This window comes from Artibeus jamaicensis, unplaced genomic scaffold (assembly GCF_021234435.1).
Source record: "Artibeus jamaicensis isolate MK-2021 breed Jamaican fruit bat unplaced genomic scaffold, CSHL_Jam_final contig_519, whole genome shotgun sequence".
Taxonomy (NCBI): Eukaryota; Metazoa; Chordata; class Mammalia; order Chiroptera; family Phyllostomidae; genus Artibeus; species Artibeus jamaicensis.
In genome coordinates, this window is record NW_026521871.1 from 50580863 (window position 1) to 50599762 (window position 18900).

General features: G+C 53.0%; 1 protein-coding gene across 3 annotated transcripts; it reads right to left on the reverse strand.

Annotated features, from left to right (window-relative positions):
• On the reverse strand, positions 1–5159 carry CCK (cholecystokinin). Of its 3 annotated transcripts, none has more exons than XM_053669421.1 (4): positions 5102–5152; positions 4595–4715; positions 3845–4060; positions 1–400 (listed from the first exon to the last, which is right to left on the reverse strand). In XM_053669421.1, exons 3-4 carry the CDS (start codon positions 4056–4058, stop codon positions 267–269), a joined length of 348 nt encoding a protein of 115 aa, XP_053525396.1. In that variant the 5' UTR covers positions 4059–4060; positions 4595–4715; positions 5102–5152; the 3' UTR covers positions 1–266. The 3 variants fall into 3 exon arrangements, with proteins under 3 accessions (XP_053525396.1, XP_037004217.1, XP_037004216.1); XM_037148322.2 differs by having other exon boundaries at positions 1–403; XM_037148321.2 differs by lacking the exon at positions 4595–4715 and having other exon boundaries at positions 1–403; positions 5102–5159.
• Positions 5160–18900: the final 13741 nt, after the last annotated feature.

Below are 18900 nucleotides of genomic sequence, written 5' to 3' on the forward strand. Positions count from 1 at the left end.
TGCAGAATGAAATCACTTTAATAGCACAGCAATACTTGGGGACCAGGAGTCATGGAGGAGGGGACGTGTGTGTCTTCCATTCGTACAATTCTGCTGAGGTGTGTGGCTGCGCCAGGCGACCTACAGACTTTTCACATTGAGAACTTGATAAATAGACACTGAAAATGCCCAACTTCACAGACTATAGTTATGAGTGTGATTGTGTTGTTTTTCTGCCCCCGAGAGTCAGGAGGGTGCTTGCCGGGGCACTGAGGGGGGCCAGGGCCCTAGGAGGGGTACTCATACTCCTCGAGGCTTCGCCGGCCGAAGTCCATCCAGCCCATGTAGTCCCGGTCACCTGTGTTGTATCTGGGGTCCCGGTTCTGCGAGTTCTTGATCAGGGACATTCGGCCAGAAGGAGCTGCTGGGGGCAGAGAGGAAAGCAAAGGAGCTGTTATAACTAGACCATCGCCAGTTCAATCTGTGAAGGGGAAGGACAACGACGTAAGCCCGGTGATGTGCGTGGTGCATCGAGGTCATCACAGGGCTATCGAGAGGGTGAGGGTGAGAGCCAGACCAGAACCTACGGGAAGCGGAGGGCCCAGTCCGCATAACCGGGTTGCTGGTTGTCCCTGCGGTCCCGACTCTGTACGGAGGAGAGGGGCTCACTGACCCCAGCTCCTCCCAGCTGGCACCTGCCTAGGTTCTCCCCTCCTAGGGGGCGTTTCCCCTCATGTAGCAGACCCTCGGCGGAGGCCAACCAAGGACTTCCCGGTACTTACCTATCTCTGTCATTCACCTCCTACGACCCCTGAGCATGCCTGACTCTTGTTCGTGTAATCTGATGACAATATTTTGATGTTGGAGTGGTTTAAAAAAAAAAAAAGGAATCAAGTCCTAAGGCTAGGCAAGAACTGCTTTAAAATTATTCATCTGAAAGCTCCCTTTTTTTTTGGGATAGTGACATTAAGGAAAAGGCACACTGTCAGATTCCAACGCCAGCATGTCAGGAACATCCAAACACGGGCAGACAGGTAATAAAGAGGTAATTTAATTCAGTCATCTGCACCAAAATGCGATAACTGGAACTGAAATGGGCCCTTGGAGATGGGAGTTAAGTTCTTAGGAACAGGATGATTCTCGCTGCGCCTCCGTGTATGACCACACTCAGTGAGCAGGGACACGGTGCAGTGGCTTCTTCAGAAGCAGGCGACATGCTCCTAGCCCAGAGACCGCAGCCAGTGGCCCCCTGGGTAGAAAATCAGGATAAAGCCTCTCTTGTGCAAACTAAGGGGCAAGAAAAGCCCCTCAGGGACCTCAGTAGGCACGGCCTAGGAGGCCGCAAGAGTAGAGGGACAAAGGACCACTCAGTGGTCCCCACTGTTTGTGATGCTGGCATGAGGCTGCCCTTGCCAGCTCCTGCACACAGGCTGTGCACAAACTATGGCTTATTTATCGATAAACCACACAGCAGAGGCAGGCACTCTGAGACCATCAGAGAAAGCTAGCTGCACTGAAAACCAGCAACCATGATACACAGCCCCCCGCCACAACTCATTCCCACCTGGAACTACCAGTCACCCCAGCACATTCCAGGCCTGTGCAGAGGAAAAGCAGCCCCCGCTGCTTAACAGCCCAGCGCCCCCTTTCAGGTGCCCTATTAGTCGTAATGTTCTGTAAAACTTGCAGACCCCACTACGCGAAGCACACAGCCCTGGAACTACGCAGGGCCCACCCTCCTGTCGCAGGACGATGACGCCCACGCTGCGGGCAGGCGCTGCGCAGCCGGAAGTTCCAGGGACGGGGAGACTGCGTCAGCTGTGCTGCAAGCCCGCAGCCTCGGGCGCTGGTGGGGGCGCTGTGCTCAGCCAGGGAGGCCGCATCTGTTACACACTCCGCGTCCCCATCCTAGACGTGCGGCCTCGTGTAGGTCACGCACTCTTCTGGAAGCCCCGCTTCCACATTGACCAGATGAAGACTCTAGGGGTTACCGTGCAGGACTGTGGTGAGGATGAAGAGAGGCGGGAGGCATGGGGGCTTTGCTGGGTGCAGGGCAGGTGCCCCCTGGTCACCCCGCCCCCCCCAGGGGATGCTTCTCCTCAAGTCACTGAAAGTTCTACAAACAATTTCTAATGTCAAACCCTTGAGCACTGCCCGGAGAGTGTCTCATCTCATTTGGAATCTTAAAGCATAATATCTACTACAGGAGAGTTAAAAAAAAATCTGATTTGATCTCAAACTACGTCAAAGAGTCGAAGAAACTGTACAGAACTTATGTGGGTAAACATGCATTCTTGGTTCACGGTTGTCAAATAGAAGGATATGATTCCAGCTAAGATGTGTGGTATGAAGCCTCTGTTAAGCGTCAGTTCTAGGGAAATGGTTTGGTGACTGACTTCCTTCCCGGAGCTGGTCCCTACAGATCTTCCCTGCTGGTGGGGAGGAGGTCCCAGACTGTGGCTCAGTGAAAAGCCAGGGATAGTTCCGACTGGCCTGGCTGAAGTTCAACCCACGTCCAAGGACAGATATTTAAATAACTTTCAGCGGACAACCCACTAGGACTCTCAAAAGTTTTGGGGCTTTGTCTTCTGATTGGTAACTTCCACCTCTTTCCACTTAATGAGCAGGGAAGTAAAACAGAAGAGGTCGTTGGGACAATTTTCCAAAGAAAGGAAGGAATGTAGCCAATCGTCTTCCGTTCTTTTCTTCTGAAATCGCCTGCTTGGGAAGGTCCCCGTCTCACCTTCACGGGAAACCACGTGAGACTCTCGAGAGGCAAGCCCTGCCTTCCCTCCCTGTCTGATCAAGCCAGAAGCCACCGTTCCAATGCGGGCCCTGGGCACATGGCAGGTTAAGAAAGCCTCGTGGAAAGCAGCCCACCTCCCGCCCCCCCCAGCAGTGTCGGCTGTGGTTTTATTGCCCAGCCGCATGGGCCCAGTGTGGCACCCTGCCCCCCCAGAATGGCGTGTCCCCCAGCAGTGTCACTGTGGACGAAACTGATGGAAAAAACCCACCCCTGCCCCTGCCCCAGTCCTGGTCCCCATTCCTTAGGACCGTGGAGATGGATGAGCCTCTCTGCTAACACACCAAGCGTGAAACTGGAGCCTCCTCCCCTCTCTGCAGATGAGACAGTCGGACCCAGGGAAGGGACAGAGTGTCTGTAAGCCTCTCAGCTAGTGAGCTGCTGGACCACCTTCTTCCTAGACAATGACTTTGCTCCTGCTGCAGTCGGGAACTTCTCTCCCAGAGAGCAAACTCACAAACACGGCTCTTGTTGGGTAATTACGGTAAATCACCGCCAAGAACTCAAAACTGTTACTGATTCTTTCCTCCTGTTACAGACTCCTGTGAAAACTGACACAATGTCACTTCTTTTTAAACTGTGGAAGTCAGTGCGCAAGCATTCCCAGCACCGATCGCTTCCTGCCGGAGGGCTCCCAAGTACCAGAGACCACGTGGCTCCTGGTTCCCTTGCATTTACAGAAGAGAATGTTTAGAGCATTCCTGAGCCCTTTGTGAGTCGGAAATTTGTTCAGGGATTATCTTTTAGCGTCTCCATAATACAGTGTCACACTTGAACAGCAACACTGTACCAAAAATTAGTTTAAAGAAAGCTTTTGAAAAGGGTTTCCCTTACTAATAAGCCCTCCACTCTCTCTCTCAGTTTGCTACAAAGGACGTCCAGGAAGCTGCATAGCCCGATGCAGTACAACTCGAGAAAAAAAGTGAAAAATCTTTCCGTTTAACGTGTCGCCCGTGTTTCCTCCTGAGGCTTTACCCACCTCCACGGGCCAGACACAACAGGGTCAAGATTGGGAGCCCCGCGCAGGGGCAGAAGTGAGGGATGGGGCCGCGCCATCGGTACCTTTCCGGGCCGGCTGGATGTATCTGGCCAGCAGCGCGCCCAGGTGCGCTCGGGGCTCGCCGTCAAGCTTCTGCACTGCCCTCAGCTGCCTTCGGGTCGCCTCCTGGTCCCGCTGGGCCGCAGGGCCCCCCAAGTCTGGCAGGGGCACGGGCTGCGCCAGGGCGCCTGCCGCCAGGGCCGCCATCAGCACGCACAGGCACACGCCACTGTTCATGGCTGCGGGGAGCAAAGGGGAGCCACTGTGAATGAAAAGGCGCGGTAGCTGTGTCTCCTCGCGGCAGGTCGGGGCGCCCTGGGCACGGAGAAGGGGGCTCAGTCCAAGCCCGCGGGACTCCACACCCTCCAGGTGGGTGTAAGCACCAGGGCTGGCCCGAGCGCAAACCTGAGCCGTGCGGCCACAGGAAGCGCATGCGGGACGCACCGGCTTGTGTGTCGGTCGAACCACACCCTGGATGTGCCAGGGAGCGACCGAGACCCTGTCTTCTGCCCCGTTTAGCAGCAGGGATGTCTTCTCCGTCCCTTTAGTTTGGCGGGGTGTTTGCAGAGCATCTCTTTCTCCTAACTGCCAAAGAAACAGATGAAAGACAGGCGGAGATTTCCTAGAGGAAAGACTAGGTGGGAGAAACGAGACCCTTGGGGAAGACTAGCACCTTCCCAGATAGCAAAGAAGCCTTCGATAGGGAAATAAATGGTGCGGAAAAGAAGCACTCTTTACAACGCGGGAGCAATAAGTAAAAGCCGTATTTATACCGTTTCTTCAGGATGCAGATGGGACTTGGCAGTAAACCACCACGCAAAACACAGGCAGGGTTTGGGGGAAAATCAGAAATAATGCGCTCGACTCTCGGTGGTTGGCAAAGCTGCGCTGTATCTGAGAACCGCGGGCAAAAAAAACCCCAAAAAAAAAAAAAACACTGATCCCTAAAGAACTGTGCTGCAACATTTAGAAGATGAACTTGATCTTAAAGCCTCTTGGTCGTTTATTTGAAAAGACTGAAGTACACTGCACCTCTGTGTAACATCTAGCGAACAAATCCCAGTGCGCGAGCTCGTCCCAGCAAACAAACGCGCCAGGGCTGTGCGCCTAAGAGCAAAACTGCTCAAACACCCCAGTCCCCAGGCCAGCTCTCCCCGGGGTTTCCGACTGTAAGAGACCGCTTTCGGTAGTCGGAACGAAGGCAGGGAAAACAGAAAAATAAAATGGAAGGACGCCTGACCCATGGATTCCCCGCGCGAGCGCGGAGAGGGGGGACCTACCTTCCGGGCAGGAGCCGCTGGCTTCGCAGTTGCACCAGGGCAGCGGGGAGCCCAGCCAAGTTCCAGGGGCGAGGGGCCGGCGGCCTCTTAAATAGCCCCGCCCGGCGCCGCCGGCCAGTCACCTCCGGGCCCAGCGCTGACGCAAAGCGGCGGCAGCACGTGCTCGGAGGGCGGCAGCCCCGGCGACAGCCGCAGTGAGACCCGGCTAACCCCTCCCCACGGTGTCCGCCGCCCCGCCCCCTCCCTGTGCCCGAAGCGCCCTCCCCCGCGCTCCGTCCCGCTCCCCGCGTGGATCCAGCACCGAGATGTCCAGGGCCGGAAACCGGGGCTCAGGGCGCTCCTTTGGGATGGAAACTGCCCGCTTTGGGGACTCGAGGGGCCGGAAAGGAAACTGGGGGGACACTGGGCGGGGCTCGGTGTCCGCAAAGGGTCACTCTGAGAAGGAGGGTGTGCCGGCCCCTCCCGAGCGTCCCCGGCTGCCGCCGGTCCCCGGACCAAGGAGTGGTCTCCGGGGCAGAGGGGAGGGGATTTCACTTTCTTCCCAGCTCCAGGATCCCCAGAGCAGCTGTTCCCGGGTCAGCGAGACCTTGTGGCCACAGCTGGGCCTCCGTTCACGCAGCTGTAACACGAGGGTGACACCTTCGAGCTTCGCTCAGAGTTTGGGGAAGAGCTGAGTTTTCTTGCGGGGCCAGTTACCTCCTGCCCGCGGCGCCCGAGGCTTCTCGCCGCCGAGTGGCGCCAGCGAGCGTCGCCAAGGACCCCCTTCTCGGTTCCCCGGTGACGGCGGCATCCGCGCATCCCACCCTCCCCGAGCGCCCAAGCCTTCACACCCCGCTCCGTCCCGCAGGAACTCAGGCGGCTCAGTTTGGAGACGAGACCTCACACCTCTCCACTCGCCCTCCCGGAGCCGGCAGGACACACCCCGAGTCACCGGAGCGCCCTGTCCTGCGCTTGCACCTCTGGCTCTGCAGCGGGGCGACCCGAGCCAGCGAACGCTGGGGGTTTGCACCCGTCCCCGCTCATAAGTCTGCTGCTGGCCGGGCTCGCGTTCGGCGTCCCTGCACGGGCTCTGCCAGCCGCGTCTCACCGATGGCGACGCCCCGGTCTGGGACTTGAGGGTCGCTGCGCACCCCGCGTTCCATCCCGGCACCTTCGACTTCCTCCCTTCTTTCCCTCGAAAAAGATTTGGAGTGCTTCCTTCAAAATTGTAACCTGTACTTGGCTGTGGGGTACCGGGATGGGGGGACTGTGGGGGCGCCTGGGGAGCTTGGCGAGGAGACACCTCTGTTTACTGCCCCCGCTCTAAACCCGAGAAGCTGCTGCATTCCTGCAACCCCGAGGCACCATTATCTGCAGCTGATTAAATGCCTTCCAGTGGTTTTTCCCACGAGGCTGCTAAGGTTTGTATTGTCAGTTGGGGAAATTCGTTTTATTTGTGACGGCAGCCAAGACAAGTCTGGAAACATAAACGTGCCACAGAGCAGAAGCCCCAGCTTCCCTTTCAGTAGGTGGGACCTGGGGCCCGGAACCGGCGCTTCCAGCAAGTTCCCAGCCGCCCCCCCGCTGCTGCTGGTCTCCCCACAACACACACTCGGGGAGCCCCTGCCCTCGGCCTTCCCTCCGGAGAACCAGTTAACAGACATTCGCTCCACCCATTTAACCAGCATTGACTGAGCACTCGCTTTGGGCCAGGCCCTGGGGGCACTGCATGAGCCGGCGGACACTGTAAGGAGGCAGCAGAATACACGAACACCCCCAGGTGATTTGGCTGTATCTGGAGGGAGATGATCCCACAGAAATGTTTGGGTTTTACCAGGAGGAGCCTGGCGGTGGTGTGGGGGGCTGGGGAGGGTGCTCCCAGGAAGGGGAGGGGGGACAGGAAGTCAGGACCTGGTGAGGGGGCCTGGGAGGAGCAGGAGGGATGGAGAGAGAGTTGTATTTAGGATAAGAAACCATTATGAAGCCTGTTCATTATGATACAACATACAATATGAATATATCATCATATTCAATATGATAAAAGCCATTGGGAACATAATGCATTCATCAGAAATAATTCAGAAAGCAAAAGTAGAGAAAAGAAGAATGAATCCATCAGCCAGGGAGAGCCACTGTTAACCTGCTGGTGTTTGAGAAACTGATGGAGACTGAGACCAGGGGCCTGAAGCTGACCTTGAGGTTCCGGGTTCGGAGACCAGGGCAGCTAGTGGAGCATCACCCAATTCAGAAGGAAAATTCAGGAGGAAAAGCAGGTTTGGGCTATGGGGTGGGGTTAGGTGATGGGTCCAATGGTAGGATTGAGTTTACTGTACACGGATGGTCCGGAAGGAGGTTGGGAACTTGACCCTGAGGTGGAACTTGAGACGGAGAGGCACTGGAGGTGTGGAGCAGAGTCTTTGGTGGGTGGCTGGTATCTGGGAGTCCCTGGGGGTCTGGGGGGCAGGTAGAATGGGTGGGCTCCTCTAGGCAGACCCTGAGGCCTGACAGCAAGAAGGTGTGTGTGGCAGAAAGGCAGCTGGTGCAGACCCAGACGAGGAGGGGCCAAGGGGCCAGAAGTGCTACGGGGAGAAGCCGGAAATGACAGTTGTCGGTTGTCGAAGCTGGAAGAGGGCTCACGCGTTGGGCCTTTTCTCGTTACAGCAAAGTTGTAGCCGCATCCCTTCCAGGAATGGGAATTGTGAGCAAGGCCCTGTTATCAAAGACCCTCTGGGAAAATAAAAATTAAAAGGGGTCTGGAGTCCTTGACCATAGTAATGAGCTTTTCTCCCTAATGGATCGGTAGATACTAAGAGCTCTGACCACTGTTCTAAAGCGAGTTGGGCTGGGGCTCACAGGTTCCCTGTAATGCACACGCCCATCTGCATTAGGGAAAATTCATCCATTCTCTAAAAAGCATGTGTCTGATGCCTCCTGAGGCAGGTACTTCTGGTACCCGTTGCCCCGATCAGCCGCACATCCCACCTCCGGCTCCAGCTGTGGCCAGGCAGGTGCTCACAAAGCATTCTCGCCTCGAGCCCCCTCAAGCGCCGCTCTGCCCTTCTTTGCTTCAAAGCCCAGTCCCAACAGAGGCTCAGCCCGGAAGTACAGCTTCAGTTGGCTTTTCCGCCCTTCCCTGTCTTACTCTTCTCCTTTCCTCTCTTCTGCTGTCCGAGATCGGCTCCCAAATAAACCACCTGACCCTAAGGCTTCGTCTGATTTCAGGCTAATCCCGCAGCGGACACCTGCTGTTGACAGACACTGCTGAGATGGAATGGGGAGCAAGGCGGACCAGGGTGCTGGGCTCCTGGAGCGTCCATGCCCACGGGCAGTCGAGCCTACCTGAGCATTACACGTAGCACACACAGCAGGTCGTGGAGGGGCTCCGTGCCCGGAGAAGGACGCGTGGGGAGAGGGGCTAGGGGCAGGGAATTTTCAGGAACACAGGCCAGCCCCTGCCTGCGACCCCTGGGAGGCTCTTTGAAATGTGGACCTCACTATGTTCACTAAGGAGTCACGGGTTTGCTCTTCTGTCCACATAAAGACGAGGGAAGTTGTAATGGGCCTTTGCCTCGTTTGGAGGTTGTTTTTGCACCTCACCAAGTGGGAGATGAGGTGCATCTCTCACCCTAAGCCATCCTCTTGCCTCAGGGAAGTGCCCTCTCTGTCCCCACCCTCCCACCCCCACCTCCTCACCACTCAGCGAACTTGCCCGCTGGAGCCCATGACACAGAAGGTGTCTGCCTTCATGCAAGGGACCGAAAGTATGGGGACAGGATCCAGATGTGACACTTGAGAGAGAGAGAGAGTAGCAGTGGGAGGAAACCTATGACTTTACTGGTTTTGGAATCTAGAAATTTCCATCTGATTGTGGGTGAAACAAATTTAAGGGAAGGTCCATTAGAGTTGGGGAGGCACCCCAAAGAGCAGTGAGAATCCCAACATAGGATTTTTTTTCTTTTAGCCCTAGAAGGCTCTCGAAGACATATATGCATTTTGCATTTGTGAAAAAACAAAACAAAACTTAGCAGAGTTTCCAGGGACATACTAAGGCCTCCCGAACTCTTACTCATAGAACTTAAAGTTGTTACGAGTGATCCGCATTTAAAGGCAGTCAGGAGACTGTTTGCTGTCATTAGAAATGTATCCGTTCTACTTCGACTCGAGTTTTCCTCTTGAACATGTATTAGAAGTGCCATTGTCTGTCCTGGAGCTTTTCAAAGGCCCCTGTCACCAGTGCCCTCGGTCATCGCATAGAATGAGCTGCCCCCAAAGCAGGAAGTCCATGTGGTCATTGTGAGGAGTGTAGAATCTCTTGTCTTCGTTCGGTGCTCAGAAAAGCCGGGCTGAGCTGAGCGTGTGGGTGCAGGGGGTTTGTTTCGGGGTGATCTCATGAAGCAGGAATGAGGGAGCAGGGACGAGAGAGAAGACAATCAAGGGCACATTAGTGAGTGGGCTCCTGTGGTGAACTCCAGCCCAGTGGGGACTCTGCCAGGTGCCACTTGGAACACGGCCCAGCACCAGCTCCCTGGAGCCAGGAGGAGAGCCTGGGGCAATTACCCACCAAGTCCCATGCACGGGCGGCTGCTGCAGGGGTGTTAGCACTCCCTGCACTTCCAGACAGGCCTCTCCTCTCCCACAGAGCCAGAGGAAGCTCCGACCAGGACCAGGGGCCAGCAGTCCTGATGGGACTGCACTTCCTGGCTTACACATCGATGACCGTCTTCTTGCTGAGTCCTCACACGGGAGCGGAGGGGGGAGGAGAGAAAACTGCCTTTCTTCTCATAAGAGCACTAATTCCCCCACGAGAACCCCATTCTCCCAATCTTACCGAAACTGAGTTACCTGCCGTAGATCACACCTCCTATGGGACTGGGGCTCCAACGTACAACTTTCGAGAGGACCCGAACACTGAGTCCATAACAGACTGAACATGCCTGCAGTTGGAAAAACATCGTATTCTTTCCCTGGCATTGCTAGAGGGACTCTTAAATCTGGGGAGGACTTGGAGACTGTCATTTAAGGGCTGCAAACCCAAATGCTGCCAGGCGGAGTGAAGCAGGCTGGCGTAACAAAGGCAAGAGCAACATCCCAATGATGAATGTCTGGCGACACGGTAGTTGACCCTCCTGGGGAACACCTGGGGCTGGTGTGGAATACTCGGGTCAGAGTTATCTCCCCTTCGGGGCTGAGGGAACAGAGGTGTGACTGTGTCAACACCAGCCAGTCTCCGGTCGAGGGCAGTCCCTGGAAGAGGTCATTAATCCCCTAGCTCTTCTGGCTCACTGCTAATACTTTGTAGGCACACAGTGTTAGAGCTACGGTATTTTACCTTAATCTCCTCCAACAGGGCTTGGTCCATAGTAGTTGCTTGATAAATATTTGTTGACTGTATGAACATATCTGCCAATACAGCAAATGACAAGCACCATGATTTAGCCATTCAAAGCAAGGATCCTGCTGGACACAGGTTAAGTGATCGATAATAGTCATATAAACAACCCTAATAATAATGATAAGCAACTCCTGGTTTGAGTGGACTGGATTGACAAGGCATAGAGTGATGAAGGAAAAGCAATTTGCTGGCCTTTGTCTGGGCCACTGTCCCCCAGAGAGCCACAGGATTTTTGGCACTATTTCTGTCAGCCAGGGATGTGAGAGCCATCAGAGATGGGAGGCAGCCTCATGAGGAGGTGACAGGAATGAGGAGAGGTTGCTCCCAGCCCACGGAGCTCCGCGCAGACTTTGCTTTTCAAACTAAGGCTGAAAAGCCGACAGGAGGATGGTTGCCGGGGAAATGGGGCCGCTGGTGTGTTCGGCCTGCCCTTTGGCGCACTCTCCTCGTGGAAGCTTTAGAAGTCCCCGCGGCTGGACTTGGGAAAAGTGAATGAACAGAGAGAGTGAACTTCTTTGAAGGGCAGTCTGGGGTCTTTGTGATTTTGCCGATCCCTCCTTGCCGCAGGGGACAGGGCGTGTCTCTGCCCCCACCCCCCCAGCCTCCAGCCCAGAGGTGTCCCACTTACCAGCCCCCTGGTACTTCAAAGCAGCCATTCCGTTTCTTTGAGTTAAGGCCTGGGGACACAGCTGCTCCCAGACAACCTTATCAGGAAGACTCAGTCTTAAACATTAAAGTGGCTTGAGTTCGTATTAACTGCCCATAATTCAACATTTAAAAATCAATAAGCACGTCCTTGAATGAGGATGAAAAATGTATACAGGTGTATTCTAAGAGTTATAAATGGTATTTCAGGCCAGTAAAGGCACAACGTGAAATGTCTGCTGTCCAGAGCAGGTGCTGAGTCGGGTGGTGCTGGGGATCCAGGCCTGAAGCACACGGACGTTTGAGGCCTAACCCTTCTCTGCCGGTTTCCCACCACCCTGGCTCCAACCAGAGCAGGAGGGCAAACCCTGCGGTTGGGAACTGAAGGCAGGGACTCCAGGAGATGCAGGGGAGTGTGGGCACATGCGGAGGGAAGGGAGTCGGCAGGCAGCAGGTGGGAAGGAAAAGAAAAACCTGCTGCAGAAGGAACCAGGAATACCCCCGTCTTCTCCACCACGCTGCTGACCGCCGGGCCTGACCACACCGCCCTGTCCACACTAGCTTGTCCTGGACGAGCCTGAGACCTGAGTGGAGACAGGGAGGTCCCAGAGGTGCACAGAGCCCGCCGAGCTTCTCCAGAGGTATGGGGTTTTAGGAGCAGCCAGTTCGGGGCTCCTTTGCACAGGGAACATGCTGAGCAGTGCCCAAAGGGCATGCTGGTGGGAAGGTAGCCAGAAGAAAAAGAGAAAATTATTTCAAGCTAGAAAGCCGTGGTATTTGGACAGCGGGAACTTTACTGTGAACGTAGAAGTTCTATTTAGATATTCACGACGTCCATTCCCTCAGGAATAGCACAAACCTGCGGGGTGTGCAATGAAGTGCTAAAACCCGGCAGCCTGGAAATGAGGGATCTGGGCATATATTTTCCTGGCACCCAGGATGATGAGCGAAGGCAGGCCTTTGCTACCAGCTGCCAAGGCATCCCCGGAGATGGCCAGCAGCTGAGCGGGGCGCTGCGTGCTGGGCTCGCGGGCACCGGGGAGGTAGGTGCAGAGGAGTGTGAACATGCTCCCATCCGCCAGATTGTTTCTTATGTAAGTTTCTGGAGCCTGGGGTGGGGAGGAAAGAGAGAGTCTTGGAGCAAGAATGGTGCTGATATTTGGGTCCCTCTCTTAGTTTGGGCTCCCCCTGAAAAACCAATCCTGCGACAAAAACCTGAATGCACGTGGTGTTTGGGGGGAGGGCACCCCAGACAGCTGAACTGAGAAGGCAGGAAATGGGGAAGACACAGTCAGTGCGGGGAGGGTCAGTGGCGGTCACTGCAGTGGCGGTCACTGCTCCGGGCCCCTCGGGCTCAGTCTCACTGGGGCCTCTCGGAGAAGCTGTAGAGGAAACGCCTCAGCTTGCCCCACGGGGCTATTTATCCTTGACTCCTAGGTGCTCTTCTTTGAGGGTCGCGGGGGCAGGGGGAGACCTAACACAGACGGAGAAGGGAGGTGCAGGTGTTCGGTGCGGGGAGCCCTGAGCCCGTGCGGAACGGCCCCCAGCAGCTGCGGGTGAGTCAGGTGACGTTCTCTCTTAGGGCACGCCTGAATCCGTGCAGCCCTAAGAGAGAACGTCAGGAAGGACCACGTTACATTCAGGAACGGTGGAAACATGCGTCCCCCTGTTTTGTTCTTGGGGGGACATGCGCATCAAGGAGAACACGTACTTTGGCCTGGAGGAATGTTCGAGGCTCCTGTTGGGCACGATTCTCTTTCTTCTCTGACCGGGGAACTCGAGAGTGAAAATGGTACGAGGTTTAAGTCCCAGGCCTCCTCCCATCCGCAGTGTGAGTAACTCAGAGCAAGCCACTCTGGTTTCCTGACCCCGAGTTCGCACAGCTGTCGAAGGAGGGGTAGGAACAAGGTCGGAGAATCCTGTCAATCAACTCCCAGCGGGGTAAAACTTAGCGGTGTGAGGCGAGGCCTTGGAGACGAGAAATCTTGCATTGTCGAGCCTTTTCCACATACGGCTCCTCTTGGAACAGAAGGACGGATCACAGGATGAGACGGTAAGGAAGAGACAGCCCATGGGAGAAGGGAGGAGAGGAGAGGGCACCCTGGGGTGCTCTCAGTTACACAGATCCGTGCCGGGGCTCCCCAGTGTGTTCACTCCCTCTCTCCTCTGAGAACCATTGGTCCCACGGAGAGTCAAAGTGGAGGAAGAGAAACCCTAAAAGTTCAAGTCCTCTAAACCCTCCAGTTTTAGGAGGTTTGTCCTGGGCTCCCTGTAGACGACCCCTTGTATAACAAGAAGCTAATTTTAAAGGAAAGTCACGGATGCAGGAGCGGGTAAGAAAGTGGAGCTATCTCCTGGCAGCCCCGCTCCCCACAAGAGCTGCCAGGCTGCTAAAGGCCTTCGCCTGTGCTGTGCACACAGTTGGGAAAATCAGAGGCAAGGAGCTGAATGTGTTACCAGCCAAGACCCTGGCACTCGGAAAGCAATCTGCTTTCCTTGGAAGATCCAGATGGGTCTGAAGGATTCGTCTAGGGAAATGCTGCTGGTTTGATGGCTGTGGTTGTGGGGTGTTTTTCTCCTACCCAGACCAAATTTGTTTCCTCCGAGCTTTAAAAAGGATCAGCCAACAGGCCCGGGATTGGAAGGAACGTGTCTCCGCAGAGCAGGTTCTCACGTATTAGCACAGATGCTTCAGCACGAGCCACGCATGGGAGTCTTGCCTCTGTCTCTTCAACACTCACCTTCTGGTGTGGGTCGGCCCTTGGTGATACCATGCTCAGTAAGGCTCCAAGTTCAAGAGCGGGGTCTTTTCCCTTCATTCTTGGGACAGAGACATTCATAGTCATCACCCAACCTGAGAGGGCGACTCTCAGCTAAAGTCAGTCTGTGCGGTGAAGAAATGCATTTAAGATGATTTACACTCTCTTGGCTGGGTGCGTGTGGCGAGGGCAAGGGATGCCCTTCAGAATGCCCACACCGTAATTACTCTCATGGATGAGCCGCATGCTTCAGCGGTAGTCCCGTTTGCAAAACTAGGCCAACTAACAGGTCCAGGGTGATGCGACTTTGAAGTGCACTTGAAGTTATCGAAATGGGAACAGCAATTAGAAGAGCTTTTGTGAACAAAGAATTTCCGGTACGGTTTTCTGTCCTATAGAGGTGTGTGGGTGTGTGGGTGTATAATTTACGCTTACCATATTTTATCAGTTCTAGGTTGTAGACACTTTTGAAATCAGGACATGGGCTACAATCTACGGCATCTCGCTATTGTAGGAGGGCCTGTGGTTTGTCACTGCTCACAGGTACACAAATTTGGCCTTGGTCGTACATATCAATATCACTTCAACTAAATAATGTGTATTGTTGCATGCTGACTTTTTGAAAAAATATTTTATTATTTTGTCTTTAGAAGGGAGGGAAAGAGGGAGAAAGAGAGGGAGGGAAACTTCTATGTGAGAGAGAAACATCCATCAGTTGCCCCTTGTACATGGCCCATCCAGGGACCACACCTGCAGCCCAGACATGTGTCCTTTCCAGGAATTGCACCCTTCGATCCCGGAGGGAAGGCGAATGCCCCGCCTCTCTGCCATCACTATCTCTCTCCTGCAGCAGGGAGAAAGGCCACAGGACCGCCCTCCCCATCCACAGGAAAACGGCAATGCCAGCTTATCATTTATTCAGAGCAGAGAGAAGCTCGACCTTCGAAGAGAAGAAAATAGCTCTGACGGAGGAAAGGAGTGATGAAGGAAATGTCATCATCCTTGGCCTTGACCTGTCAGACCGAACCATATAGTGTTAGACATTCACAGAAGACAGGGGCACCGATAATCACCTTCTATTGTGTTCCTAAGGTTTGTGTTCTCAGAAAGTCCACTGTTTGCGGTTCTGTCTCCCCCTCCCTTACCCAGTGCTGTTCCACCACAGGCAAAGCAAACTTCAGCTGACACTCCTGTGATTCGGAAGCAAGTCTCGCGTGTGCTAAAGTTTCTGCCTTTACCGTTGAGTCCCCTCCCCTCCCCCACTTCCCTGCTCTTTGCTCCGCCATTTATTGGCTACAAGGCCTTGGGCAAGCGTTTTAACCTCCCTGACACTCGTCCCTCAAGGGCAGGTGGAAATAATCTGGTCATTTTGTAGGAATACACATCATTACATGTTCCTAGGGAGAAATAGTATGGGGGGCGTTGTAAAAAGCACATGTGTGGTTGGAATCAAAGACCCCCACCCCTCCTTGAGAGAGGCAGCTCGGGCGTGGATACCTGCGCTCCTCACCTTCTCCTCCCGGTTGTCTCACCTGGCGGACAGTGCGAGTGGTGCCTTTACTCTGGGAGGCTCCGGAGCTGTCCCCAGATGCTGCCTGTTCTCACCATCTCTCCCCACGGCTCCCCCATGAGAGGGACGGAGAAAAGGGGCTGATGAGACGGATTGGGAATAAAGAGGCTTTGGTCCCCTTTCCTTTAAAACAGAGCTGGGCCCCTGCTGAGGAGGCACAGGGCAAACCCCCCGTGCACCTCTGCAAACACCTTCGGAATAGCACAGGCTTGGCCGTGGTTTTGGTGGGGGTGGAGGTCCATATCCATGAACTTGAATGTCCTCTTCTGAACACTGGTCTGTGACACGGCATTGTACCAAGCAAGGCCTGCCTCTGCAATGTCAAGGAGCGACCCACACCCAGTTGAACTGCAAGAGTGGCACTCTCAGGTGAGAACAAGTTGAGATCCACTTAATTCCTCTGAACCTCATTGATGGTGAGGTGGTGACATGATCGCAGGGGACCGAGGCCCACTTACAAAGCAGGGCTGTGTTAGGATGTTCTGCTGCGGACCGCAGCTCCGGGGCGGGGGGATAAGGGACCTGGCTTCACAAACCAGTAATCCAAGGCTTCAGAGAGCAGGCCAGGTCTAAGAGAATTTGAACTAACAGCTAATAAGAATTTATTAAATAACCTTATGGAGATATACTCATAATTAAAGTACAATAAGCAGCCCTTATTTAGAGGGTACAGTTTGAGTGCTTTTGACCTGTGTCTGCACCCTCGTAGCCATCACCACTGTCAAGATAGCAAATGTTTGCCCTGGCTGGTGTGGCTCAGTGGATGGAGCCGGCCTGCAAATCAAAGGGTCACTGGTTCGATTCCCAGTCTAGGGCGCATGCCTGGGTTGCAGGCCAGGTCCCCAGTGGGGGGAGCATGAGAGGCAACCAGACATTAATGTTTCTCTCCCTCTTTCTCCCTCCCCTCCCCTCTCTAAAACTAAATAAATAAAATGTTAAAAAGAAAGATAGCAAACGTTTCCTCCTCCCCTAAACTTTCTTGGTGCCCCTCCCCACTTTTCCTCTCCATTCCCACGTCATCGCTGATCTGTTTCGGTCACTATAGAATGGTTTGCATTTTCTAAAATCGCTAATAAGGATTTTACACCGAACTGAAACAATATCTAGGTAAGGCAGTGTTGCCTTCCCAAAATGGGTGGGGACACCTTCCCCGAACTAGTCCGGGGGGAACAGAGATCCCCTGGTTTCAGCATGAAATTCCTAGAAGTGTCCTCTCACTGTCCCTTGAGAAATGAGCCAACCCAGGTGGTGGCATGTGATGTCAAAACTTTGCAGTAAGAGTTAGCCAAGTGGAGCTGAAGGTTTTAAGTGGACAGAGTAGAGGATAAGGGTGGCGGGGTGGCCAAGGGCCTGCTCCTCATGGCCAAGGGCATTCATCTTTGCCAAGATCAGAACCAAAGGGACTAAGCTTAAACTGAAGCGAAAAGAATGTAGGAGAAGGTCCTTAAATGCCAATGTCTCTCAACAATGGAGCAAATTAGAAGCAGAAAACGGTGAAATAGCTCCTGGGTGCAATTGTCATGATCACTGCTTTTAAAGAGAGAGAGAGAGAGAGAGAGAGAGATGAATTCTTGTCTTTATGAGTTGAAGTAGCCATGGTTGAGCTTAAAGGCAGAAGAATGGACTAAAGACATTCTAAATTCTCATCCAGACCTGACTCAATCATAAAGAAGGTTTTAAAGCGTTTTCTCTACAAACACACTTTCAAGAACAGCTTGTCAAGTGGATATTTAAGTGTCCAAGCCTAATGGCCAAGCTCCACTTTGAGACTGCGGGCAGCAAGCCTTTAGGTCAAGGTCAGTAACTCTCAGGTCCTTTGACGTAGGACATGCATCTGTCCACACACCCACTTCCGTGGGCTTGCCCTCTTGCTCACCTGGCACAGGTGATGGGGTAAATATGACCCACTGCTGCCCTGCAATAACCTACCTGTGGGACACAATTTTAGGCTCAGAGACAGGAAAAGGGCATAATTAATAACTGATGTGGTTCATATCTACAAATCAATCACACTCAGTCCCCCACCCCAACCCCAAACATCCCGTCTCAGGCCATTAGAACTTAATGGATACAATTCTATTGCTGAACAAATATCATCCCCATATCTTAGGACCCTTGGATGTTTCAGGGCTACAGGTGATCAATATGTCCTACCTCAAAAGTCATTTTGTTTGTCTTTTTGAAAACCACGTTGCAGTTACATTGGTAATTAATGTCAAATGAATTGGAAGTCAATGGGGGAAGTAACAATGAAATCATTAAAGATAGGATATCATCCCCATGGCGGCCTTGTTCACATCGTGAAGTAAATGTCTGTAGCTTGCGCGATGCCCCCAGCAGGTCACAAATGCCATGTTTGTCCTTATGGTCCCTGCTTTTAACCCAGTGCCCAGCACACAGCCAAGTAAACGTCTATTGAACAGAACGGTGGACGAACCAGGGTCAGTCCTGTTGCACAGTCCTGTCACTGACAGTTTTTTCTTAACACAGGTCAGGCCCAGAATGTTCATGGGCAGATCTTTTTGCTTTGGGTTCATTATTCCCTTAGAGTGTAATTCCATGTATTGGATTGTCGGATTAGAAAGTGATGCTATCTTTTATCTTCCTTGTATATTGTATTTTATATGGGTTTTTTTAATTGAAGATTTTTAAAATTTATTTATCTTTACAGGGGAAGGGAAGGAGAGGAAAGAAATATCAATGTGTGGTTGCCCCTCGTGTGTCCCCTGCTGAGAACTGACCTGCAACCCAGGATGTGCCCTGACTGGGAATCAAACCTCGATCGGCTGGTTTGCAGGCCTGCGCTCAACCCACTGAGCTACACCAGCCAGGACTGTATTTTGTATGAGTTTTAAAAGTGATTTTTAAATCAGTGTGCAATGTTAACATCTCTGCTAAGGGAACACAACCAGACTTTACATGCCTCCTGATGCTGATGCAACATGAGGTATAGCTTTATCTATGACAGGCTCGTGCCCCCAATTTCAACCTAAATTGAGAACTAACTTTCAGTCCTAGAAGATGAGTCACTCTGTAGGACATCTGATCATGTCTCTTTAATTCATCAATATCACGAGAGAGTAAGAAAAGGAAAGGGGGAGGTAATTCTAGATGAAAAGAGATTGAATAAACATAACACATGCAATGGATTTTGATGGCATCCATGTTCAAAGTAGCTAAAAAGTAATTTAGGGGGCAATTGGAGAAACAGAAATATGGGATAGATATTAGGTAACGTATTAAAATATTATTGTTACTTATTGTGATCATGATACTTTAGTTACATTAGAAAATGTCCTTATTTTTAGAGATGCCTCCTAAAGAATTTTGGGATAAAGCGGCATGTTTTTATAATTTTCCTTAAGTGGTTCAGAAGAAAAAGATGAGAGAACTATGGCAACGTGTCATCAAATGCTAAATATAAGTGATGGCAATGGTGTCGGGTTTGACTATA

What these genes read in the sequence shown, in the direction of transcription:
- CCK (XM_037148321.2), bottom strand. Translation starts at nt 4,058, where the DNA reads ATGAACAGTGGCGTGTGCCTGTGCGTGCTGATGGCGGCCCTGGCGGCA. An exon ending in CATCCAGCCGGCCCGGAAAG is followed by an intron (nt 404 to 3,844) that starts GTACCGATGGCG and finishes CTCTGCCCCCAG; the next exon opens with CAGCTCCTTCTGGCCGAATG.